Source organism: Somniosus microcephalus, chromosome 7, assembly GCF_052327205.1.
Source record: "Somniosus microcephalus isolate GS21.2 chromosome 7, FLI_Smic_1.0, whole genome shotgun sequence".
NCBI classification, from domain to species: domain Eukaryota; kingdom Metazoa; phylum Chordata; class Chondrichthyes; order Squaliformes; family Somniosidae; genus Somniosus; species Somniosus microcephalus.
The window spans coordinates 190,378,136-190,404,618 of NC_140993.1; the positions used below are offsets into that span (position 1 = coordinate 190,378,136).

Sequence of the window (26,483 nt, forward strand, 5' to 3'; positions counted from 1 at the left end):
CTCAGAGGCAAGAGTGCTGCCAACTGAGCCAAAACTAAATTTACACGAACATTAAAAACTGAAGATGAAGCACCATGAGTTATTAATGGCATCTACTGATGTCAGAATCAAAACATAACTTCAAGATGTTACCCCCTAATAACGTCCCCACAGTTTAAACACCATTAAATCGTCAAAAGAAACAGACATAAAATATATAATTATTTGATTTGATTAAATCCTGATGGTGGCTCCCTGTAGACTTAGAGAAAAAGGTAATCATATCATAGAATCAGCACAGGAGGCCATTCAGACCAATGTGACTGTGCCAGCTCTTTGAAGAGCTATATAGCCCTGCAAATTTTTCCCCTTCAAGTATTTATCCAATTCCCTTTTGAAAGTTCTTATTGAATCTGCTTCCACCTTTCAAGCATTGCATTCCAAATCATAACAATTTGCTCGTAAAAAACAAATACTCCTCATCTTGTGTAGGATCGATTCCTCCCCCCCAATGGTAAAAATATTGGACTGTGAAATATACAAACCCAGAACTGCAGAGCCCACTAAAAGGGCTCGGAAATAAAGGGTTAATTCAAACATTGCAGCCAAAACTATGACTGGATCACAGACAATCTAAAATCTGAACAAGAACATTCACATATTCATGTACCTTAAGAGGTTACATTGTTCACCTTAGACCATGGCCCCCGAATAACTAGTATCAAAGCAGGACTAGACAATGGGCCGGGCCTTGAACTTTTTGAATACGAATGCTAACAGAAACCAACAACTTTGCATATGCAGTCACTTTGGAAAGGTTGCATTGTCAAAGGTATCTCTAATCAATGGACAATTCACACATTTTGAAACGGCCATCGTATGCTCAGAAGGGGGCCAGGAAATGTGTGTCAAGATACTGCAAGTTGGTTTTGGTTTAAAGTAAGATCACTTCGAAGACAGCTGTGTGGGAAGCCAACGGCAGAACAGCGAACAGAAAGATTCGGGCCTACAATCAACTCTAAGAGACAGCCGATCGGGAGTGGTGATTATATGTTTCAGTCAAATCATAGAGGGGGCTTTTATGATTGAGTCTGAGTATGTTTGTGAGTTTCAGTCAGATCACAATAAGGGCTTTGTGATTGTTACATATAAAGTTACCCAGACTCAATCAAATCGCAGATGGGTTTAACTGTGTCATACTGTGTCGATGCAAATGACCTTTGCGTAGGGGCTTGTATTTTGGGGTTGTTAGCCTGATATAAATCGTAGGGATTTATACTGGGGAAATAATTGTGTGTGTGTCTTCAATAAACAAACAAATCAAAGGTTGAGCCAAAACCCTGTACCATGTGTATTTTGTTCTTATAAATCCTGACGTCCAAGAACTGTGTATAACGGGGGACCAGTATTGGAGAAAACCCCTTACACTTGCCTCTGTTTTTTTTGCCCATTACCTCAATCTGCGTCCTCTGGTTACCAATCCTTCTGACACTGGAGACAGTTTCTCCTTATTTACTCTATCAAAACCCTTCATGATTTAAAACACCTCTATCAAATCTCCCCTTAACTGTCTCTACTCCAAGGAAAGCAGCCCAAGTTTCTTGAGTCTCTCCACATAACTGAAGCCTTTCATCCCTGGTACCATTCTAGTAAATCTCCTCTGCACCCCCTCTAAGGAGTTGACATCCTTCCTAAAGTGTGGTGCTCAAAATTTGTCCACAATACTACAGCTGGGGCCTAACCAGTGATTTGTAAAGGTATCGCATAATTCCTTGTTTTTGTACTTTATGCCTCTATTTATAAAGCCAAGGATCCCATATGCCTTTTTAACAGCCTTCTCAACTTGTCCTGCCACCTTCAAAGACTTGCACTGTGGGTGTACCTTCACCACACGGACTGCAGCGGTTTAAGAAGGTGGCTCACCATCGCCTTCTCAAGAGCAACTAGGGATGGACAATAAATGCTGGCCTTGTCAGCGACGCTCACATCCCATGAACGAATAAAAAAATATGTACACCCCCCAGATCTCTGTTCCTGCACCCCCTTTAAAATTGGACCATTTAGATTTTATTGCTCTCCTCATTCTTCCTACCAAAACGAATCACTTCACACTTCTCTGCGTTAAATTTCATCTGCCATGTGTCTGCCCATTTAACCAGTCTGTCTATGTCCTCCTGGACTCTGTTACTGTTTACTACATTTCTAAGTTTCATGTCATCTGCAAACTTTGAAATTATGCCCTGTATACCCAAGTCTCAGTCATTACTTTATATCAAAAAGAGCAGTGGTCCCAACATTAACCCCTAGGGGACACCACTGCACACATTCCTCCAGTCTGAAAAACAACCATTCACCACAACTTTCTGCTTTTTGTCCCTCAGCCAATTATGTATCTATGCAGTCAGTGCCCCTTTAATCGCATGAGCTTCAATTTTGCTAGCAGTTCTATTATGTGGTACTTTATCAAACGCTTATGTGAATATATTCCTGTTGCTAATGAGACCGGAGACTAGAATATCTCCAAAGCCATCCGTAAGGGAGATGGCCCCATAATTACCAAAGGCTGCATGTGGCTGATTGCTGCGGTGCTCCAGATAGTGTTAAAATATAATAGAATTACATGTAGCTTACAATTTTACCACTTCTGTGGCAGTGCTGTTGACCACCATGTAATACCTAACTGAATACACTTTTTTGCACCTCGGTACTTAGATCACTTAAGAAGTTTGCATTAACATAAATATGAGTCAACACAGAACTATACTCAAATACCTTGAAATCAAACATTTGGATAGTTGCATAAGAATACTTGATGAGTTTGTATGAAATTTCTTCATCTGGCATTTTAATACGAATATTTGTTTCAAGTGGACAAAGAAATTCCATATAAACACATTAAATATTCAGACCCTATTATCCAAACAGCCGAATTGTAGGGCAAAAGGTTTAATTTTATAACTTATAATATCAAGAGACAATTTTCAACATATATTTTGAATTTTAGGTACAACATATTCATAAGTTTTCATTTCTATCCATATGCAGTTTATCTTTTAAACTACAGTAACAACACATCACATACGGAGAGCAGTTGGACGACAGGTTGCTTAGGTTCCTTACCCATACACCGTGGTGGTTGGTTCCGATTGCTCCACGCGCCATCCTGTTGGCACATGGCAGTGGACTGCTCCTTTGATGAAAGTCGATAGCCATCGTTGCAAAAGTAACTAACACGTGTGCTCACTGAGTAATCGGTTGCAAATACTCCTCCATTCACTGATGCTTTAGGGGCACCACAAGATATTGCTGGAACAAATGAAACATCTCATGAATGATACTCATTAACACTATCTTTTATGAGTCAGTATTAATGGAACTTATCCAAATAACAACTTGTTCAATATATATTAAGAGAGACGCAGTCCTCATGAAAAAGTGTGCAATGAGCTATTTACAGCTTAGGGACAAAGCGACAGTACAATCACATGCTTTTTTCTTTGACAATGATGGAGCATGTAAGTAATGTGTGATGCGTTTGGTGGGATTTATATCATTTGTGTCATGTTTCCATAAAGAAACAAAATAAAATTTGGCAAACACTTTTTTGTGAAGACCTTTAATCAAAAAAAATACAAAGTTGTTTACGTTTCTTTTAAACAATTGTAATACAGACAACTACTGATTCCAGTTTTCTGTAAATATTTTTGTGGTGATTACACATCTTTTCATGTTTACACTTCAATGGCCTCTGCGCTGTTGTGTTTTTCAGCAGGTCAACTTCCCATCCAAGGCCTGGCTGCTGCCATTTTAGAGTGGGCCTCGATTTTGATGTCCGCCAGTCCTGCTGGAAACTGACAGAAGCCTCATTATACCGTGCAAATCAGGGTCTTATGATGTTGTTAGAACCCTGATGCCACTTTGGTGTAGGAAAGCGTTGCATCTGCTCGGTGTTGGATCCACCCACTGAATAGAATGGTAAACAGCCAGAACTAGCCTCTTTTTAAGGGATTGATGGAGACAACAATGAAAAGGTTGAAAATAGCTTCTTTAGGTTTTTTTTAAATGGCAGCAGGAGGAGCATAATTGCAAATGGGCTGCCGGATTTCCTGCCCTCCTCCTCCCCCTCCACAATGACGAGATGTCTTGTCAGCACTCAGATTACACTTGCAGCTCACCACTTAAATACAAATAAAGCTCAAACATGGTTTGTGTCTCCCACTGGTGATATAGAGTGGGCATTTTGATCACATCAGCCGCCTGATGCACACTATGCATAAAATCACCCTCATGTATGTGTCTCACATGGAGGCTTCTTAAAGCATTTGAAATGTTTTATACAATCAAGCACTGTAATACAATGCATACACTGATATTTTGATTTAAATTCTCGCATCACATTTCAATTTTGTGTGCATAAGGTCCTTTAATTTTTGCCTTTCCTTTTTGGATTCTGTCTGTACTACATCCATGAACACCAATGGGGCTCCCAAGGCCTGGAGGGAATTAGCACTACGATTTTCCTTCCATTCGTGTGAAAAAGCACCCATCGTCCGATGTCCGCTTTTCCACAGTAACACAGATGAAATTGCAAACTCATCCTGTGGGGGACTGTGAGCACTCAGTCATGTTGTACCACTCCATAGCACAATTCATTGGAGCTCCAAGGCATGTTGGAAACTGAAGTATGATGAGATGTGTTCCTTTAAGACTGGGACAGCGATACATTTGTCAGAACAATACACGGTTGTTGACAATGCCAGGCGTGTCCTGGAGGTGTTCATATTGTTACTGGATATGAACAGAACAGATTTTTTTCCTGTCCAATCTTAATGAATACAGATACCCGTGCACCCACACCACAAACAGAACAGATGAATTTAGTTTGCCCAGCTGGAGTATTCTGACCAATTCTGGGCACCATACTTTAGGAAGGATGTCATGGCCTTAGAGAGGATGCAGAGGAGATTTATTAGAATAGTACCAGGGATGAAAAACTTCAGTTACATGGAGAAACTGGACAAACTGGGGCTGTTCTCCTTAGAGAAGAGAAGGGGACATTTGATACAGGTGTTCAAAATCTTGATAGGTTTTGATAGAGCAAATAAGGCAAAACTGTTTCCAGTGGCAGAAGGGTCAGTAACCAGAGGACACAGATTTAAGGTAATTGGTAAAAGAACCAGAAGCGAATGAGGAAAACATTTTTTACACAGTGAGTTATGATCTGGAATGCACTGCCTGAAAGGGCAGTGAAAGCAGATTCAATGAGAATTGGATAAATACTTGAAGGGGAAAAATTTGCAAGGCTGTGGGGATAGAGCAGGGGAGTGGGACTAATTGGATAGTGGATAGGTCTTTCAAAGAACTGGCACAGGCATGATGGGCTGCACTGCACTGCAGCAACTTGCCAAGGCTTCTTCAGCAGCACCTCCCAAACCCGCGACCTCTTCCACCTAGAAGGACAAGGGCAGCAGGCGCATGGGAACACCACCACCTCCAAGTTCCCCTCCAAGTCACACACCATCCTGACTTAGAGGTATATTGCCGATCCTTCATTGTCACCGGGTCAAAATCCTGGAACTCCCTACCTAACAGCACTGTGGGAGTACCATCATCACACGGACTGCAGCGGTTCAAGAAGGCGGCTCACCACCACCTTCTCAAGGGCAACTAGGGATGGGCAATAAATGCTGGCATTGCCAGTGACACCCTGATCCCATAAATGAATTAAAAAAAAGTCCTCCTCTATTTTTTTCTCTCTCCCACATGACAGCTGTCTTTCATTCTGCCAGTGCAATTTACACTTCATCTAGAGCCATCTTTTCTTAACTTGTCCCATTACCATCTCCTTTTGTCTTGCACCATCTCTTAATCTCTCTTAATCTCTCCTGCCTTCCATCCTAACACAGACCTTCCCTTTTGTTCTGTTCTTTCCTCCCCTCCGTGCTTTCCCTGCCCCTGCACTTGTTTAAAAACCTGTTCCATCTCCAGCTTTTTCCAGTTCTGACAAAGGGTCATCGACCTGAAACGTTAACTCTGTTTCTCTCTCCACAGATGCTGCCTGACCTGCTGAGTATTTCCAGCATTTTCTGTTTTTATTTCAGATTTCCAGCATCCACAATATTTTGCTTTTGCCCTCCTTCTGTGTTGTATCATTTTATGATTCTATGAACTGGCAAAAAAAGTCTGATTTAGCTCATGTTTGCCACTATAATCATTGCACATTTAGACCATTTTGAAAAAAAAACACCCACTGGCTTTATTATGAATTATTAGGTTCCAGAATCAATTGTGCAACAGCAATTAACAGAACTACATTGGGGCAGTAATTCCTCCCCAAATGCGTGAGTACGGAAGGGGTACTCACGCGTCTGGCCGGAGGAAATGCCGGTTTTCAGCATGCACAGCGCATGCGCTGAAAACCGGCATTTCCTCTCCTCTAACCCAAGAGTTGAAGATGCTAGCGCGTGCGCTGTAGGGGGCAGCGCGTGCGTCTTGGATTTCCTCTGTTTTGGGGGATTTGCGCATGTGTAAAGGCCTCCAGTCTTTACACTTGTAAAAAGCACACGTAATTATTTATTTTTACAGGTAAGTGGTGTTTTAGTGCAATTTAGAATTTTTTTTTCCACAGGTTTATTATTTTAAAGAATCTACAATAAGGTAAGTTTAGTTTTAGACCCTTTTTATTAAAAATTTATTTTTTTCAAAAAAAAAATTATTGTTTAAATTATTTTTTTAAAAACTTATTTATACTTAATTTAATGATTGGGATGTTTTTTAAATTTTTATTTAAAGTTTAAATAGTGTTTTGGGCCCCCGTAGTTTTCATGAGTTTGACAGCTATTACTCTCAAACTCATGAATGAACCTTCCCCTCCCCTGATTGGTTGTACAGTGCTCACCTGATCCCAGCCGGCACATCGCACTAACTACGCCGCTGGATCAGGTAAGCACTGCGCGCTGACATCTGAACCGGGCCTGTGACAGGAAATGCAAGCAGGCCCGGGCTTCAGATGTCAGCGCGCAGGGTGAGTACAGATCAGGGGCTTGCACGCGCGGCAAGCCCCCGATCCTAATTTCAGGGCCATTCTTTTTCCCAGGAATTTCAAGGGGAACTACTTTTCATGATGCTTCCCTTTACATGGTGGTGAACATGAATTTAAAAATAATTCATATTTTTGAAAAAGATGGAGACAAAAAATGACATGATTTTCGTGTCGATTTTAGAATTATACCAAGAAAGACTGCCAATAAACTCGGTCCTGCTGAAACTTTTTGAAAGCAAGCCCACAACAGAAGCAAGAGATAGGGAGGTAGGCAAAGGTCAGGAAACATGTCAGCATTCATCCTCTAGACTGAATGTTAAAAATGATGCCTTTAATTGAAAATTCTTGTACTTTCATCATTTTTAAATCTAATCAATGATAATTTTACTGCATATGAAGCTTTTAATATTTGATTGTTTTCCCCCAATAGTTAACATTAAGAACTGCTACAATTGGAAAGCAGTTTTAAATATAATGGTGAGGAGTACTTTTAAGCCTGAAACATTTCCCAAACGCGTATCTCTGCTAAGAAACCTCAATTAAAACTCAAGTTGGTTGTGACGGACCCAAGAAATCATATTTTCTGTCTCCACTTTTTCAAAAATAATAATCCTTTTAAAAGAAAAATTCAGGTTCAGCACCATGTAAAAGAAGCCTCATGATTAGTAGGACCACTTGGAAATCCAGGGAAAAAGATCGCATTTATTTCCAACACCTGATTTTTGGTTGGTCCCCTTGGAGGACAAGACACACCAGCGGTTTCTCTGTAATCAATTACTTTGCAACGTGTAATTCAAGCCATTCTGACTCCAGACAGAACAGAGCTCTCATAGATCAGACAGGGCTCACCCTCGTGGGTTAAGACCTTCTCCCACTCCCCCCAAACAAGTTTCTGCCCCCCCCAACAAGTTCCTAACCTTTCTTCCACCTCCCCCGAGTTCCTGACCTTTCCCCTCCCCAACAAGTTCCTGACCCTGATCTTCCCCCCAATGAGTTCCTGACCTTCTCCCCTGCCCAAGTTCCTGACCCTCTGCCCCCCCCACCCCGTCCAAGTTCCTGACCTCCCCTCCCCAAGTTCCTGACCATCTCCGCCCATCATCCCCCCCCCCCCCCATAGATGGGGCATTGTGTGAGAGTCATGGATTGTTAACAGGATTATTGGGTATGAAGTGAATAGTGACAGTGACATGACTTCCGGGTTTCGTCCAGTCCAATGATGTCACTTGCCACACATGCACTGAGCTTTCCGAGAAATCAACCAGGTCTAGGGGGAGGAGAGGAAGAACGAGGTGCGGGTGTAAAGGGAGTGTAGTTGGAAGAACGTGATCTGTCTTACCATCTGGATCATGTTTTCACTCTCATCTCCCCCCCTTTAGGCCTGGATCATGTTTTTCCCCCATCCCCATTGTGCTCTCCATGGCCGCTAAAGTGTTTCTGTGGACAATCGCTCCGGAAAAAGATTTAAGTTTGATGTTAATTGCTATTGCAGATGTGATTGTGGAGCCCATCAGTATTTTTTCTGGAAGAAGCTCCATGTTTCAATAATTTGTAATAAACCCTTGGGTGTGCTTATTTTTTCAAATGGTGTAAAAATGGAATGATTCGGAGCTGAATCAGACATTTTTGATCTTGCAGGTTGGAGAACACAAGAGCATTCCAAGGTAACTTATTTCTCCACCATTCCCTCCCTCCATTTGAGAAAAGCAATTAGCCTAAATGCTGTAGATGGATTGTTCACCAATGCCCCACCGCTCTGTATATCGCCATGGCACTTTGGAGCCACTATGTGATGTCACTGGACCAGGTCAATACTTTGTATTAATAGCAGTTGTAAAACATCTATATGAGACACCATAAATTTGTGCAAAGCACATGGCTTTTATAACTGAACCCAGGCTGTTTGGTTGCATTTTCACTATTTATGGTCTTGTCTGACAGCACAATATTTCTCAACAGCACTTGTTTCTAGTACAGTACCTCTTCTCGTGGAAAATATGCTTTACTTGATGAAAGCGATGGGCTGTACTTTGCGTCCCCTACGGGTGCGTATGAGGTGTGTACGCGCGCATAGGGACCGCGCAAGTTCTGGGTTTAGGCATGCTTAGCGCATGCGCTAAAACCCAGAACTTGCGATCCTCCACATCCCCGGGAGAAGGGCCTTTTCGGGTGGAGAGTTGCGCTATTTGCCCAACTTTTACCCGCTGAATGCCCATGAAATTCTTATGCCTGGTAAGGCCTGCTTTTACCAGCATAAGAGTTTTAAAAAATAGAAAAATAAAATTTTATCACTCATTTATACATTAAAAACCCTGTCCAATAAAGTAAGTTTATTTTTAGCCCCGTTAAAACATACATTTTTCAAAAAATTACATTTGTTTAAAATATTAATTTTAAATATGTAATTTAAAAACTTTTTATTTAAAAACATTTAAATTTCATGTGTTTGTGTTTTTTAAGTGATCCCCATTCATACTTATGGGGATTCCGTACTTATGGAACTCCCATAAGTATGAATGGGGATTCCCTTCTTTTATTGGTTGGGCTGGCCCACATGATCCCAGGGGCGCTTGCGAACTGCCTGCATCCTGGGATACGTGGGCCTCTGCCCGCGCGTACCTGGAGAGGCCCAGGATCTCAAGTCTCCATACCTCCCGGGCCACCAGGTAAATTGGTAGATTTTTTACAGGTTGGAGACATCCGCCCGCGGGAAGTCTCCGATAGCAAATTTTGGGCCAATAATTTTCACCTTTAGGGACAATCTTTCCTCCAGTGTGTGTTCCAATATAACATCCTTTCTCTTTATTCGCTGTTTTTTTGCATTTTGGCATAAAGGTCATCAGAGTTAGTATCTACATTTAACAAATCAGAGATGCAGGAGACTTTGGCCCCGATTTTTGGCTTGTGTGGGAAATGGTCGGGTTTCCCCGAATGTGGGGTTTCTGACAGACATAAATAAGTGTCGGCCAGCTCCACACAATTTTCCCTCAAGTGGCCAATTAATTCCCAGCATGTGGGAAGCCTTGCTAATTGTCCAATTCGAGTCAGAAATCCCCACAGTATGACGTCATCATTCGTGGTGCTTTCAAAGTGTCCAGCAAGCTTTTCCGCCTCTGCAGGCTTCTCAGCCATTCTTGCACAATGGCAGAGGAGCCTGCACCTGTTGCTGCCAGCGGCAGAGGCCGAGCTGCCTTCAAATTCGACGAGGCTTCACTGCAGGCATTATTGGATGGGGTTAGGGCCCACAGGGAGGTCCTCTTCCCTAGGTCAGGGAGGAAGAGGCCTCCCACTGAGACCAATGCTGCATGGATGTAGGTGTTAGCAGATGCCAACTCGCTGGGAGTCACCAGAAGAACCTTGGCATTACATCTCTAACTCCTTCCTTAACTCCCCCACAGTACCATCCAGAGCCCCCGTCCTCACTGTGGAGGGGGAAGAGGCTGTGCAGCCAGACTCCTCAGAGGAAGCTCCAACCTCTGAGGGCGCAGCGTCAGCAGAAGTAAGCGCACCCAGCACCAGCACAGACACTCACACCTCGGGGGGGCATGCGGGACATAGAGTAGTGTTGTCACCTGGTGTTTCACAGCTCACAAGTGAGCCTCAGCAGATTCTGGAGACAGGGACAGCAGTGGAGAGTCCTGGTCGGAGGGCGCAGGACTCTGCCAGCTCAGCTCAGCTGCGCTGCATGTCGACCCTCTGCCTCTGGGTCCATCCGCAAGAGAAGAGGTGATGGATCTCCATGCACAGATGTAGGAGTCTCTGGCAGGTTTTGTCTCCAGGGTCGCTGCGAGTGTGGAGTGAATGGAGCAGTCCATAGCGACCATGAGCAGAGCCTTTGTGGAGTCATTGGCACATGAATGCATCACCATGGAAAGGTTGGCAACCTCCATGGAGGAGATAACTCGCCAGGGTACGGAAAACATGGTGAGTGCTCATAAGAGAATGACATCTCTTGAGGAGCGTTGGCCATCTGTTGAACATAGAAACCAGACCTTCATGGAAGTCCTTCCGAGTAGGACTGCCAGTGCAGATACGGGTCCCCATGGCCCCCTAAAGCGCAGCAAGGTGCTCTCAAGCCACTTCCAAGCGCTGGCCCCTTCTGGCTTGTGCAGCTTCAGGTGAGTGAGCAGCAGCCTGGTGCTCCTGTTGTTGATCCTGCTATTCCTGGTTCTGCTGCTGCCGCCTCTGCTGCTGGAGATCCTCTAATGGCAAGAAGGGAAGGAAAAAAAGGTGTTCCATGCTTCTCGTAGATGCCTCCACTGAGGAAGCGCTGAGTGAGGGTGGCGAGAGGGGCTTCCCAGGAGATCGCATTGGAGAAGTGTGTAAGGCACCAACCTTCCACAGCTGTGCCTAAGCCTTGAAGAAGTAGCCCCAAGCCTGCAACAACAAGGTCCTTCAACATACAAGTGCTGTCCCTTTAAATCACAGCTTCTCCGATTGACCTGCAGCTGACAGCAAGCAAGCCGGCAAGCTTCACGCCAGGTCTCAGCAGCGGGGTTCCCCGCAGGCGGGTTTGATGTGGGGAAAGCCCCAAAGTTGCAACGGCCCCGGAAAATCTACCTCAACAAGCTGATAAATGCTTATTAGTGCTCCGACGACCAGTCCCGCCAGCGGCGGCCGGGACTGAAGTGGGTCGCGGGGAAATGGCGGTCCGAAAGTCGGACGGGGCGGGGAATCAGGCGGGGGGGTCCCGACCCGCTTTTTCGCCGATTTTCGGCCCCCGGCCGCATGAAAAGCCGTCCGACGGCGGCCAGAAAATTGACCCCTTTGTGTCAGTTATATAAGGTTTCCTTGAAGGGCTACTGTCAATACAATAGCATGGCACTTAGAACAGTGCTCTGCACTTCATTAACTGAAAAATGCAATGCACCGTAGAGAAGGTAACAACACAATTAAGCATTAATAGAATAGCAAAATACTGCGGATGCTGGAAATCTGAAATAACAGAAAATGCTGGAAAAACTCAGCAGGTCAGGCAGCATCCGTGGAGAGATAAATAGAGTTTACGTTTCAGGGTCTGTGACCCTTCGTCAGAACTGGAAAAAGTTAGAGATGTAACAGGTTTTAAACAGGTGCAGAGGCAGGGAAAGGGGGGAGGGGAGGAAAGAACAAAAGGGACGGTCTGTGATAGGGTGGAAGGCAGAAGTGGTTAAATGTTGCAAATGGGGATGGCAGAATCATCAACAGCCGCCACCTGAAAAAATAGGGGCAGAGGTTATCATGGAGTTATTATCAACCTGAGCGGGTCCAATAAGGAAGGTTTAGGTCTCCCTGCCCAGGCTCCACTCCATTCCCTGCCAGGAGATGTCCCATTCTGGGCAGGAAATCGGCCAGCGGCATGTTAATGAGGCCCAGCAGTTAAAATCGGCATGGACTCATTCTTCCGTGGGCAGGTAGTTAAATAACTCGCCAGTGGGGATTTCCGCTGGAAACCCGCAGCGAGTTAAAATCCCCTCCCTCCCATAGTCTCAGTCACAGGCAGTGCTGTGATTCTGCCTCATGAGCTCCTGATTGAGTAGTAAGCACTTAGCCAAATAATTGACCATAGTCCAGAGCTTTAAACTAATGAGGATTCACTAGTAAATGCTAAATGCCATTAACTGCTATTCAGTAAGAGATTTGTCATGTGTACCTGCTATATTTTAAAGGCATATCTACCAAAGCTCATGAATTAGGATATGTTTACCTTGACAGGCAGGGACTGGTACATTCCAAGAGTAAAATCCATATGGTGATTTCCTGCACATAGCAGTGCTATTCCCGATAAGTCTGTAACCTCGCTCACACGCCCAGCGAACGACACTGTTGATCTGCCCTCCTGTTTGGCTGAGTATTAGGCCATGGGGAGGAGACTCTGGAGTGCTGCAGTAAAAGGCTGGAAACAAAACAGAGTGATGTGCATTAGATTCATTTTATTCCAGTTCAGTTTGTTTTAGCTCTGATTTAGCAAAGTAAGGTAAGATTAAATCGGCCACCTACCAACATATTGGATGCGGAAGCCTTTTTTGTTAGTACCATGATCAGCTGACCAGCGAAGAAAAAGTTGGTGGCCGCTGCTAGTGACATTGAAAGGGGCTGAATAGTCTCCACTGAAGGAGTTCAGCAATGGGCTATGGCTGTTTGCACCTTGGGAGAAACAGACAATTAACATGCTAAATCAAATCTACAATTAAAGTGAACAATAAACTTTAATGATGAATAAATGAGATTCACAGTGCAATCTGAAATCAAAGGGACACTTTTAAATACTGATGAAAGTAGGATGCAAGTAAATTACAAAGTGAAATGGCAGATCAAATGTTTAATAACACACTGTGATCAATAGCATTGCACATCAAGCATCTACTGTAGATCATACAGCTTGTAACAAGTATTGTGCTATTCATAATTGAAGAACTGCACTATTACTTATCACTCAAATTACACAATGTATTTGCTTGAGCATTCAGAAACTTCTGATAACCTTCACACAGGAACATTTTATGAATGATAATGTACTAAGAATTTGAATTTTACAAGTTGCCCCAAATTAAATGCCGTGCCACAAAAAGCAGATATATGTAATTCTTAACTGTGAGACATCTAATTTATTCAATTCACAAATCTTTTACAAGCCTAGCACTCAATATTTTAGCCACAGTAAGTGTGTGTACTGTCTCCTGTATAAATGTGTCTTTACTGAGGTGCTATCGAAGCAGAGTTTCTATATTGGCATTTTAAGCTCCATGCTCACAAAATATTAATAACAATGGGGAAGGTGCGTAAATGAGAAAGAAAGATTGCATTTATATAGCGCTTTTCATGACCACCGGACATCCCAAAGCGCTTTACAGCCAATGAAGTACTTTTTGAAGTGTAGTCACTGTTGTAATGTTGGAAATGCGGCAGCCAATTTGCACATAGCAAGATCCCACAAACAGCAATGTGATAAAGACCAGATAATCTGTTTTACAGATGTTGGTTGAGGGATAAATATTGGCCAAGACACCAGAGATAACTGCCCTGCTCATCTTCAAAATAGTGCCATGGGATCGTTTACATCCACCTGATAGAGCAGATGGGGCTTCGGTTTAACGTCTCATTTGAAAGACGGCACCTCTGCCAGTGCAGCACTCCCTCAGCACGGCACTGGAGTGTCAGCCAAGATTTTTGTGCTCAAGTCTCTGGAATGGGACTTGAACCCACAACCTTCTGACTCCGAGGTGAGGGTGCTACCAACTGAACCATTGGCTGACACCGTCAGTAAAAATTTGCAATTTTTAATTGATTCAAAAAGCAGTGTGATTATTTTTTCCATATTTATAAATTTCTTGTTCCATTTAGTTTTCTGTAGAAATTAGGCGTAAGATTTTATTCTCTCCATTAGAGCCAGGGTATTAAATACCACAAATCTGAAATAAACCTAAATTATCGCTGCAAAGTGGATTTTCTTATTTCTGGTTTGCTTTTGTGCTGCCACCATGGCAACAGATGTTAAAGTTGGAATGTGAAGAAAATTTTGCATGAAAGTGACACAAAGGCAGAATAGATCAAAATATATCTATTTTAAACATATTGGCCTAGAAATTGAGTGGGCTTTGCGCCCATTTTGCGGCGCGAGAGGTCATTGCGCTGGACTTACAGCCGGTTCAGAAATTCCCTGGGGCCCTACCATCGGCGGTAGACCGGTTGCACTGCGCCGGCACCGATGACGTCATCGGTGTGCGCAGCGTCCCGGTTGCCGTGGTGACGGGCCCCAGCGCCGAAATTGAGTTGCGGCCGCCTCGCCCGTGGCAGCCGCAACTAAGACTCTGGCAATCGAGTCTTACAGGAGTTTGCGCCGGCGCATTAAGGTCGCGCGGCGGCCGGCCGCCTGCCCGCACCTCCCTCCCCGGACTCCTCCACCCCCCCCCCCGCGGAACAGATGCTTCTGGGCTGCGAGCCCGGCACTTCCCCGAGGTGCCGGGCTCATTTTTGTGAAGATTTTACCGGCCAGCAGGCGGGTGCAGGCAGCTCCTCCTTAACTGAAGGAGGAGGCCTGCACTTCCCGAGCCTGCCGCACCACATCGGGCGCCGCAGCGCCGGAATAGCGCCGCAATGCGGCAGGTAGTGCCCATTTTCAGGCGCAAACACCCTTCAGTAGCGCCGGCAGCCGTTTGGGCGCGGCGCTACTGAATTTTTGGCGCGCGCAGGGGGACTTAGCGCCGGCGCTAACTTTCCGGCGCTAAAGCCCTGGCGCGGCGCCAACTGAATTTCTAGGCCATTGCATAAAAAATTAAAATGACAGTGTAGCAGTACTGCTCAGGCTCTGAAATCTACCAAGCCAAGAACTATACAACAGCTGAAGCAGTTTAAAAATGCTGTTGGCTTTAGTTTTGCATGTGTTTTGTTTTAATAGTTTAATGCAAATATTAAAAATATATGTATAAATTCAGTCAAACAAAAAACAATGAAAATACCATTAACAGTCAAGGCAGTTTTCAAAATATATAAGGGCAGAGCTTCATATCCCCTGTGCTCTTGCCGAAGCCCAGGAGAGCCTGGATTTCCTATCCTGAGCCATCAAGGGGCACCGCTCGTCAGGTCCGCCTCCTGGCACCGACAGAAGGGACAGGAGACTGAGGCACAACTGCAGGCTTCTCTAGCCTGCCTCTGGAAATCCTGTGCACCCTCCTTCAGTGGATGCTCAGGGACAGGACACAGTGCAATGTTCCCCTGGGTGCCTTAGTACAGTGGTGTCCAGCAAATGATTCTCTCATAAAATGAGGTGAGACACCAACTTCATGGCCCTAATGGGCCTGTATTCACTGTAGGTGCGGGCCCGATTGTTTTCTCTGGAAAGCAGCAGCAATTTCAGAGCAATGTAAAATGGGCAGAGCCCTGGAAAACTGGTTCTTTGTCCCATTTTCCTAACCTTTACACACAGGGAAATTAACATTCCCTGAAATCAAGGATCAGGAAAATATACTCTATAAACATTACATTATTCTTATATCCTTCCCTCTCCAGAAGACCACATTCTCAATACTTAAAAAGTTACTAAGGTCCTGGCAACCCATCATTACCTGGATCTCCCCAAAATTTTAGGGCCAAATATCTGCAACCCTATCAGTGCGCCCCCACTGCAAGTCCAGTGGGAGTGCGATGGAAGAGCTGGAAGTTAGGCCAGGATCTGGGTACATCTCCTCCTGGCTTTCTCTGCTAGTTTCTATGGGCCTTTGTTTGAGTTGTGTAGGGGTTTGCAAAATTCCCCTATTTTCCCTGAAGATTGAAAATATATTGGTCCACATCGTGGATGAAGAAGCATGTGTTTTGAATTGCCTCTGGGTAGGACAGTGTTTTTAAAACATACCCAGAATCGTGAAAAGCTGCATTGGGCAAAGCAGCACTTGGGCAACATCAGGATCTAAGACATTACATTTTATTAAAAATGGTACCTCTGAGTTTCAAACTGTGTATATTGCAAAGAGGTTTGAAAATGGCCATCAGAAGGGATGGCCAAAAGGCTTAAAAGAGCAACTAGCAGCTTGGAGTATGTCTGTGTGGGAGGATCTAGCAGTGGCTGTGAGAAAGACCTGTCAATCAAAGGGAGGTTCCCTTCTAAGAAACTGCAGGATGTTTATTTACTTAAGAGATTAGCCCACTTGAGACTAACCGCAGAACAATCGCCTCTATTTATACAGAAATCCAAACCCATTCAAAGCACTCACAGGCAATGAGGCACATTGAAACTGTGGAAAGGACTCTTTGATATGCAACAGTTTAGGAATGGATGGGTTTGAATCACCCATCATTCTGAACAATAGGGCAGTTGGATTCCCTTTTGTTTTAGCCCAGGTGAACTCCGGAGGTGGGTGGGAACATTCCGGCCCCAGAGTGTAGACACATTAAATCACTCCAACCATTTTGAATCAGCCAATCACAGCCTTTCTTTTGTGTATTGGAACTTTGGGCGCGAATTTTGCAGACAGCAAAACAGCAGGAGCTCACAAGGTATAAAGATAGCTCCGGAGAAGCTATCGCTCTCTTACTTCGCTGGACCCCAGGTGAGCAGGGTTTCTGACTCCTCAGCAAGGCAACCTAGTTAGGGGGTGGTAATTAAGGGGAAATTGCTAAGATTGTTTAATCAACATTGTAGTCACTTATCCCTCATTTTTGCCATCTGCCTTCCCCCATTTAAGCATTTTACTGTAATTACTGTGTTCGTGTGGTATAATCACAGAAGAATCACAGAAACCTCACAGTGCAGATAGAGGCCATTTCGGCCCATCGAGCCTGCACCGACACATATCCCACCCCTGATCCCCGTAACCCCTACACCAACACATATCCCACCCTATCCCCGTAACCCCACGTATTTAATCCCCCTAACACTAAGGGTCAATTTTATCATAGCCAATCAACCTAACCTGCACATCTTTGGACTGTGGGAGGAAACCGGAGCACCCGGAGGAAACCCACGCAAACACGGGGAGAATGTGCAAACTCCACACAGACAGTCACCCGAGGCCGGATTCGAACCCGGGTCCCTGGAGCTGTGAGGCAACAGTGCTAACCACTATGCCACCGTGCTGCCCACTATAATATTTGATTATAGTTTCTTTGGTTTAATAAGAGTTGACTTTCTCACATCAAAACCACTTGTCCGTTTTTAATATATCATTAATTATAAGCCCTCCAGTCAGAACTGGAAGGTGGGGTAGCGATTCGAAACCGCTGTTTGGAAATTGGTTTACAGTGTAGCAGCAAAAGACTGCCTGGCCAGGTGAATTACCGTAAACCAGGAAAAAGATTGGAATTGGTCAGAGTGCAGGCAAAGGCTGCAGACCAGGTAAATTACCTTAAACCAGTTAAAAGATGCCCCCCTACAGTTGGGCCCTCTGCCATCCCAAAACAAGGGATGTGCATAAGAGTGGGTGGGGGGGGAATGTGGCCAGGGAAGGGGACTTCCAGCCTGTGTGTTTTTGTTGCTGGCCAGGAAGAAGATAGGAGGGCCCATACATCAACTCACTGTTGCCAAAATCTGCACCCACCTGAGGGTCCAGACTTAGGTCATGGCTTGTACCCCTGAAAATCTTCAAATTGTTCACAGTTTTTTTCAGCCCTCTTATTAAGGGGGATGTTGGACATACTGGCAGCTTTTTTCTGGGGGCAGCCAGATAGCATAATTTCTGGTCTCCTGTCAGGCAGATGCCTGAGATGTGCCCCAGTGGTGTGGGAACCCACTAGCATTATTTAAATTACGTGACCTCCCCTGACCTTGTAACCAAACCTGGGTCTCAACATACACAAAATAGGACCCTTCAGGATCTGAATATGTATCCCCATTTTTCATGAATTTAAGACTTCTCTCCATAAGGAGAGAATGCAAGAGCAATCCCACAGCAAATAGAACAAAATCATTTTCATCAATTTCACACATGCTTACTTTCCAATATAGGTCAGGAGTGGTAATCAGGAAATGGGGTAGTCTGGCTGACTTTTCTTCTCTTCTCCCTAGCACTGAGGGTACTTGCAATGTCTGCACCTCTAAAAGCAGGCACTGGGGATTGAACCTGGAACCTTCTTGGCCTGTATGCGGTGTGCTGTTAGCCACCAGGCCATTGGGAAAGCCCTTGCATTATGCTGCTAACGCCAGTTATCTGTCATACACCAATAATAAAATTCTTTGCCATGGGTTTTTTATGTACATTATAAAGAAAATTCTGTATTACAGATCAAATAGATGTTACAAAAATGAAGTAAAAGCTGAATCCTACACAGCAATATGTAGTTGGCACATAAAATGAAGAATACTTTAAATTCAAATCAGCATTGCACCAAAACATCAAAATTTCAACGTGTTACATCGATATTACATCGATATTCTTTTCCTTACCCTCCAAGCTCTTTCATGTGATAGATTTCACCTTCCTTCCCCCTGCTACCACTCTCCCCCTCCCCTCCTTGATACGCAACAGAAATCTTTGAAAGACATTTTAGAAACCTGTCATAGACTGAGAAGATCGACTTTATTTGGCAAAGAGGAAATAGTCAGCCATTCTTTTCTGATGCTTGCATATTGCTGCTTACACTTTGTGGCAACCATGGCACCCACATGTGCATCTTTTGCTAACTGATAGCTGCTTACCAATGATAGAACTGGGTGCACTTAGGATCACTAAAGGTATGCCAGTGGAAAGAAACTGTAAACTCATTTACTCTCACTTCTAAAAGTCAAATTTGTTGCAATACTGTGTTTTTGTTTCGGTGAGAGGGAAGGCAGAGGCACAAGATAGGTAGTCAAGGGACAGTAGTCTGAGTTCTATAGAAATTGCTTCTTACAAAAAGACAAAATAATTCTGTTGGGAAATTACTTACGAGAAATAAAATGTTCCTTTTCTTAACAGGGGCACAGCCATCTAATGAGGTGCTCTGAGCTGTATTAATGGTGAGACCTGTGTCACTGCAATCTGAAATTATTCACAATGGAGCTACATGGCAGCACCATCTTATGTTTGAAGTGCTTCTTAAAATTAAATGCACAATGCAACTTATACTTTCAATAGGACCAAAATTATTCACTGATCCGCAAAGTCTGCCTATTTGGTTATATATTCTGTAAACAAAATGTCCTTGCCTACATGCACGTTTGTTTGCAATTAGCATTTAAATTGCATTATTTTTCTGCCTAAAGCTACTCTATCTATTTAAGTCCAAACTGCTTTGATGCAAGTGAAATTTGCTCAGTGCCATCTGGGAATTTTTTTTTATGTCCGAGGTTATTCCATTCCCGAGATCAAAAGAATGAAGTCCATTTTAAATAATTTGGCATTCAGTCAGGTTACAAAGCATTCTTCAGATATATAATTAAAAAAGGAAATATCTCTCAAATGGACAAGGGGGTGTCTATCCAGCCATCTCAAATGTTGGTAAAGGAAAATTTCTCTGATCTCTCAGATCTTTGTGCAAATTAGAATCTGAAGATTCCCTTGGGTTACCTGAGCTTTCTTTGATATATAGCTATACAGTCAAACTCTCCTTTGAAATGCAAGTACCTGCCTGGAGTTTTTAGTATTTGGCCTCCTGCTTACATACTTAGGGTGCGTTACAGTTTACATGCGAGTATGACAGCACAAACAACGAATGTCAGAGTTATTTGTCATTTGTGTTTGTACTTGGAGGGACCAAAATGTGAATCCTTCAAAGCCAAGGCTAAGTCTGTATGGTTGTCCAGAAAGTGAGGGGATGACATGTATAACTCATAGTAGTTTAATGGGTAACAAAGTAAGATTCATGGTAGCAATAGATTGTAAGTACCAGTGGTAGCTGAATGAGTAGTGTGATAATCATCCGAAAACACATCAGGTTCCATATGTACGCTGACGATATTCAGCTCTACTCTCAACCACCTCTCTCGACCCCTCCACTGCCTCTGTGTTGTCAAACTGTTTGTCCGACATCCAGTCCTGGATGAGCCACAATTCCTTCCAATTAAACATTGGGAAGACTGAAGCCAATGCCTTTGATCCCCGACAAACTCCTTTCCCCAGGTTCTCAAGCTGAACCAGACCGTTTGCAATCTCGCCATCCTATTTGACCTGAACTTCTGACCCCATACCCTCTCCATCATAAATACCATCTACATCCACCTTCATAATATCGTCCCTCTCTGCCCCTGCCTCAGTCCATCTGCTGCTGAAACCCTCATTGATGCTTTTGTTACCTTTAGACTCGATTATTCCAATGCATCCTGGCCAACCTCCCATCTTCCATCCTCCATAAACTTAAGCTCATCAAAAGCTCTGCTGCCCGTATCCTAACTCGCACAAAGTCCTATTCATCTATCAGCCCTGTGCTTGCAGACCTACACTGACTCTTGATCCACCAACATTTTAATTTTAAAATGATCAACTTTGTGTTCAAATTCCTCCATGGCCTCGCTCCTCCCCATCTCTGTAACCTCCTCCAGCCCTACAGCCCTTTCAAAGCTCGGTGTTCTTCCAACTCTGGCCTCTTGACCATCCCTGACTTCCTTCGCCCCACTATTGGCGATCGTGCCTTCAGCTGTCTAGACTCTGGAATTCCCTCCCTAAACCTATCACCTCTCCAGCTCTCACTGCTCCTTTAAAATGCTCTGTAAAACCTACCTCTTTGACCAAGGTCCCTATCCTAATGTCTCCTTTTTTGGCTCGGTTAATTTTTGTCTGATTACACACCTGTGACGCGCCTTGGGATGTCTTACTATGTTACAAGCAAGTTGGTGTTGTTGACAAGCAAACTTTTAGTCACAGTTTATCTGAAAAATTCAAAGAAGCCAACACAATAGTAGCACCACAAATAAATCAAAAACTGCAAATAATATAAATTTGAAATAAAAACAGAAAATTATGGAACTACACAACATTCCATCAGCACCTGTAAAGGGAAAAGACAGATTAATGTGTTGGGCATAGATCATATCATCAGATGTGGAAACAAAAAGATGAGAGGACCTTAACTGAACAAAACAAGTGGAGAGGGAGGGAAGAGAGCAACAGGTAAAAATATCAGGAGTACTGACCCCTGCCACAGAGATGAGTAAGTGAGTTAAATGTCAAGCACAAAGTTGGAAAGAAATGAAACCTGATAGATACGTAAAGATCAGTTGAGTAAATGAAGAATCACTAAAAGAGCAAAGGGGTATGAAAAGGCATTATCATCTCACCATGGCAGAAGCCAATGTTTCTTCTACTTTTACCCATTCTTCTCTTCTCCGATTGTTTTGTTCAGCCTAATTTAGGGTTCCCCTTATCTTTAAGTATCCTGATTAGATGAAAGTTCTCAATCTGAAATATTAACCTGACCTTTCTCTTTACAGAAGCTGATGATGATCTTGCTGTGCATTAGAAGTTTTTTCATTTTTATTTTAAAATTGGAAGTGGTTCTTACAAGGTTATGAAATGGATCGAAATGAGCTATGGAACAAAAGTAAAAGTCGTTATTACTTTCCTAATCTGTTTACATTACAGTTCTGCTTTTAGATGCAATGCTGTAATAAAAACAAGGTAAGAACATAAGAATATAAGAAATAAGAGCAGGAATCACAGAAATCACAGAATCACAGAAACCCCACAGTGCGGATAGAGGCCATTTCGTCCCATCGAGCCTGCACCGACACATATCCCACCCGATCCCCGTCATCAACACCTATCCCACCCTATCCCCGTAACCCCACTAACACTAAGGGTCAATTTATCATAGCCAATCATCCTAACCCGCACATCTTTGGACTGTGGGAGGAAACCGGAGCACCCGGAGGAAACCCACGCAAACACGGGGAGAATGTGCAAACTCCACACAGTCACCCGAGGCCGGATTCGAACCCGGGTCCCTGGCGCTGTGAGGCAACAGTGCTAACCACTATGCCACCGAGTAGGCCATGCGGCCCCTTGAGCTTGCTCTACCATTCAATGCGATCATGGCTGATCCAGGTAGTACTAGTGCATCCAGAGTGGGTTTCCAAAAGAGCCTGTAGAGGCAAATGGATTGTTGACACTTAATATTGCTGGCTGCCAATTGTTGACCACAGAACGTCAGCAATAACGTTTTTAACATCACTGTCCTTTCCATTACATTGGGGGAGGTCTGCAGTCAAAAATTTAAGTCACCGATGTGGCTTGTGAGCAACTGTGCATGGATAATAGTGTGTATGCTTGTGTCACCTCCAGTGTTACCTGGAAATGGTTCCACCATATAAATATCGTCTTAGTTACATTCTACAGTTTCATAACTTAGAAATCAAGTTCAATTTTACACATACTTGAAATGTGGATTTTTGAAGGCAAATTCAACTCCATATTTCAAGAATGATATTCTTGCTGACATGCAGTTCCCAATATTTAATAAGAGGAACAATTTCAGTTGAGGTTCATGGGCTCATATTGCTTCAAACTCACCATTAAGTCCTAAAGATGTGCGCGAAATTAAGAACATTGTGAAATTATATAAACTCATAGGGCTAGAAATTAGGTATAGCCCCGCCAGCTCGCTTGCGCCCAGAATTTACCGCTGGGCGCGGAGCCACTCGCGCCCATCGGATATTCAGTTTCAGCGCCCCAAGTCGAGGACGGCCGCTGTTCAAGGGTGTGGCCGCCCCCGCTTGGGGCGCTGAAACTGAATATCGGCGCGCTAGTTGCCGCAGCGCCACCCGCAGCGGAGCGGCAGGCTGTGGTACTGCAGGCCTTCCTCCCTCTCTTAAGGGGGAGGTGCCTGCAACAGCCGGAGCCCCGATCGCGAGTGCCGGCAAACGAGCCCGGCACAACGGAGAAGTGCCGGGCTCCCGGAAGCCAGCCGGCAATGCCGCGGGGGGGGGGGGGGGGGTGGAGGAGGCCGGGGAAGGAGGTGCGGGCAGGCGGCCGCCGAAAAAGCGGCCGGCCGCACCTCCACCTTAAAGCGCCCCACTAAGGCTGCAGTACGGACCCGGTCTCTGAATGTTATTAGCGGCCACCACGGAAGAGGCGGCCGCTACTGAAGATGGGGGTCGGGCCGGTGTCGGGGCGGAACCGGGGCACTGCGCACACCGATGACGTCATCGGTGGCGGCGCAGCGCTACCGGCTACCACCGCAATTAGCGCGTCACTGAATTTAGCCCGAAGTTTCCAGACTGGCGCAGAAGCCCTCTTTGGGCGGTAACTGGGCGCAAAGCCCACTGAATTTCTAGGCCATACAGTTCAAAAACCAAGCAGAGCTAAATTATCATGGTGTGCACTACAAAGAAAATATGCATTTGAAATATGCTTTTAACACATATGGAAATCAGTTTCTGTAATGTGATTAAAATGTATTTAAACAGATAGCTTAATATAGGAAGTTGCTCATATTGTTTTTTTCCTTTTAATTGCAAATATGCAACTGTTTTCTCAGGTCCCATTGAAATCTAAACTCAGGATTACAGCAGTCTATTCAAGTTATGCTATCCCTTTTCATCTGTACATAGAGCAAAGTTTCACATCATCCTACAAATCATAATGTGCTGAATTTTCATCTAACTACTCGCTATATAGTGCAGAATGCAATGTAACCTTTTTTGTACCTGTGCAGGAAAGAATTACCTCTTCCAACCATTACCCAGCATTTTCAATTTATTTGAATTATGTGGCCATATAGAAATGACCAAGTTGAAATTGGTGTCAGAAGAAATTTGGACATCAGGCATAAAGCAAAAGTAAAAATGAAACACTTCCTTGAAAAACACTTTCTATTCAAACAAGAAAAGTCTACTTGTACTCCTATTGTATCGTGGGGCAGATATCTCGCTGTTATATTTGTTCATTTGAAAAATTCTGACTTTTCATTTTGTTGACACTAGCTCTCAGCTTGCCTCAAATGCAGAGGAGGAATCTGGTAGCCTCAGTACTAAGGGGGCTGACTACTCATTTCTTAAATGAACTATCCCTTCCCCACTAAAAAGCTCCCTAGAGTTGTGGCTATAGGACAAGCAAAAATATCAGCTTATTCTAACATGAGACTTAATGAAGCATTAATACTAACAAGTATAGCTCTTGTATCTTGTTACAAATGTAGGCTGGTTGTTGCCAAATAAGTTTGCAAATCAGAGACATTTTTGTGATAATACATTAAAAAAAAGACTTGCATTTATATAGCGCCTTTCACGATCTCAGGACATCGCAAAGCGCTTTACAACCAATGAAGTACTTTTGAAGTGTAGTCACTGTTGTAATGTAGTTTCAACATAGGATTGCTTTTCAAAACGTGAGTTTTGTTGCAAGTAAATGCTCTTCAGATAATGAGTTAAATTTTATTTGATATCTGTTGCAGCAGGAATGTATGTTTAATTTCACAATTCAAATGTCTTGTGTAACAATGACCCAGAAATTAGCTGTGAAATAAAAGCTTACAAGTGGTAACACATTCATCTATCAACGTTAGCTCAATGGTAGCGCTCAAGCCTCTGCGACAGAAGGTGTGGGAACAAGCCCCACTCCAGGACTAGAGCACATAATCTTGGCTGATACTGCAGTATAGCACTGAGATAGTACTCCACTGTCGGAGGTGAGTCTTTTGGGTAAAACTGAGGCCCCATCTGTCCTCTTAGGTAGATCTAAAAGCTCCTCGTCTGGAATGTCCACAGGGTTCTCATAGTGTTCCTGTTACACAGGATATGATGGCCTGTGAAATTAGATTAAAAGGTATGACAGTCGATAAGCAGTGGAAAACATTTAAAGAGTATTTCAAAATTCTCAACGAATATACATTTCATTGAGAAATAAAAACTCCACGGGAAAAGTTATTCATCCGTGGCTAACTAAAGAAGTTAAGCATAGTATTAGATTAAAAGAAGAGGCTTATAATGTTGTGAAGAATAGCAGTAAGCCTGAGGACTGGAAGAGCTTTAGAAACCAGCAAAGGTGACCAAAATATTGATTAAAAAAAGGAGAAAACAGAATAGCAAGAAATATAAAAACAGATTATAAGAGCTTCTACAAATATATAAAAATGAAAAGAATAGCAAAAGTTAGCATTGGTCCCTTAGAGGCTGAGACAGGAGAAATTATAATGGGGAATAAATTTGGGTGCTTTGTGCCTCACTAAGAGGGCGCTAATGGGGCACAAAGTAACTAGCACCCAGGTGCTGCATTGCTAATGTCTCCCGCGAAATTCAGCGGGAGGTTAGTAGCAGCGGTAACCGGTAGCACCCCACGGCACTGCGCCTCCAGCGATTATGCCATCGCCGTGCGTAGCGCCCCCTGACTTACTGCTGGACGCTATGTCCGACAGAGTCAGGGGGTGTACGTGCGGCCGGGGCGGCGATATTTAAAGGGGAGGTGCCTGGTGGCCATTTTTGTTGCTGGCCACTTGCCAGCACCTGCCCCCTTTGCCATCCCCGGCCTTCTATGCAGCCTTCCCGCGGGGTGTCAGCCTGGCACTCCTCGAGTGCCGCGTTCTTTTGCCGGCACCCTGATCCCTGGTGGCCCAGCTGGGCCCCGGGTCGCGCTGCATGGCCTGCAGTACCACGGCGCTATGTGCCACAGTGCCATGTAGTGCCACGATATTCACTGGTAGCGCCCCAAGGTGGAGGGGGAATGCTTCCAGTAGCGCCCCGCCACCCTCTTGGGGCACTACCAGTGAATTTCGGGCGCGGAGCTGCTAACTTTTTCAGGCGCTAAAAGTAGTGCCCCGGTGAAGTTAGTGCCCCAAAGGGAGCGCGACCAAATTTTTCACCCAAGGTCTTTAAACAAATATTTCATATCTGTCTTCACAGTAGAAGACTCAAAAAGCACACCAAAAATAGTGGGGAAACAAGGGACTAATGAGAGTGAAGAGCTTAAAGTAATTAAGATCAGTAGAGAAAAAGTACTTGAGAAACTAATGGGACTAAAAAGCCAACAAATCCCCTGGAACTGATGGCTTACATCCTCGGGTTCTAAAAGAGGTGGCTGCAGAGATAGTGGATGCATTGGTTGCGATCTTCCAAAAGTCCCCAGATTCCAGAACGGTCCCAGCA

General features: G+C 44.1%; 1 protein-coding gene across 1 annotated transcript in view; it reads right to left on the reverse strand.

Moving 5' to 3' along the window:
- The window catches only part of csmd3b (CUB and Sushi multiple domains 3b), a 1,929,854-nt gene that overhangs the window by 131,147 nt on the left and 1,772,224 nt on the right, over nt 1-26,483 (reverse strand). Inside the window, exons 46-48 of the mRNA XM_085993978.1 lie at nt 12,998-13,144; nt 12,705-12,893; nt 3,100-3,285 (exon numbers count right to left, since the gene is read on the reverse strand). Of these exons, the coding sequence (XP_085850104.1) occupies nt 3,100-3,285; nt 12,705-12,893; nt 12,998-13,144 (522 nt within the window). The remainder of the gene's footprint in view (nt 1-3,099; nt 3,286-12,704; nt 12,894-12,997; nt 13,145-26,483) is intronic.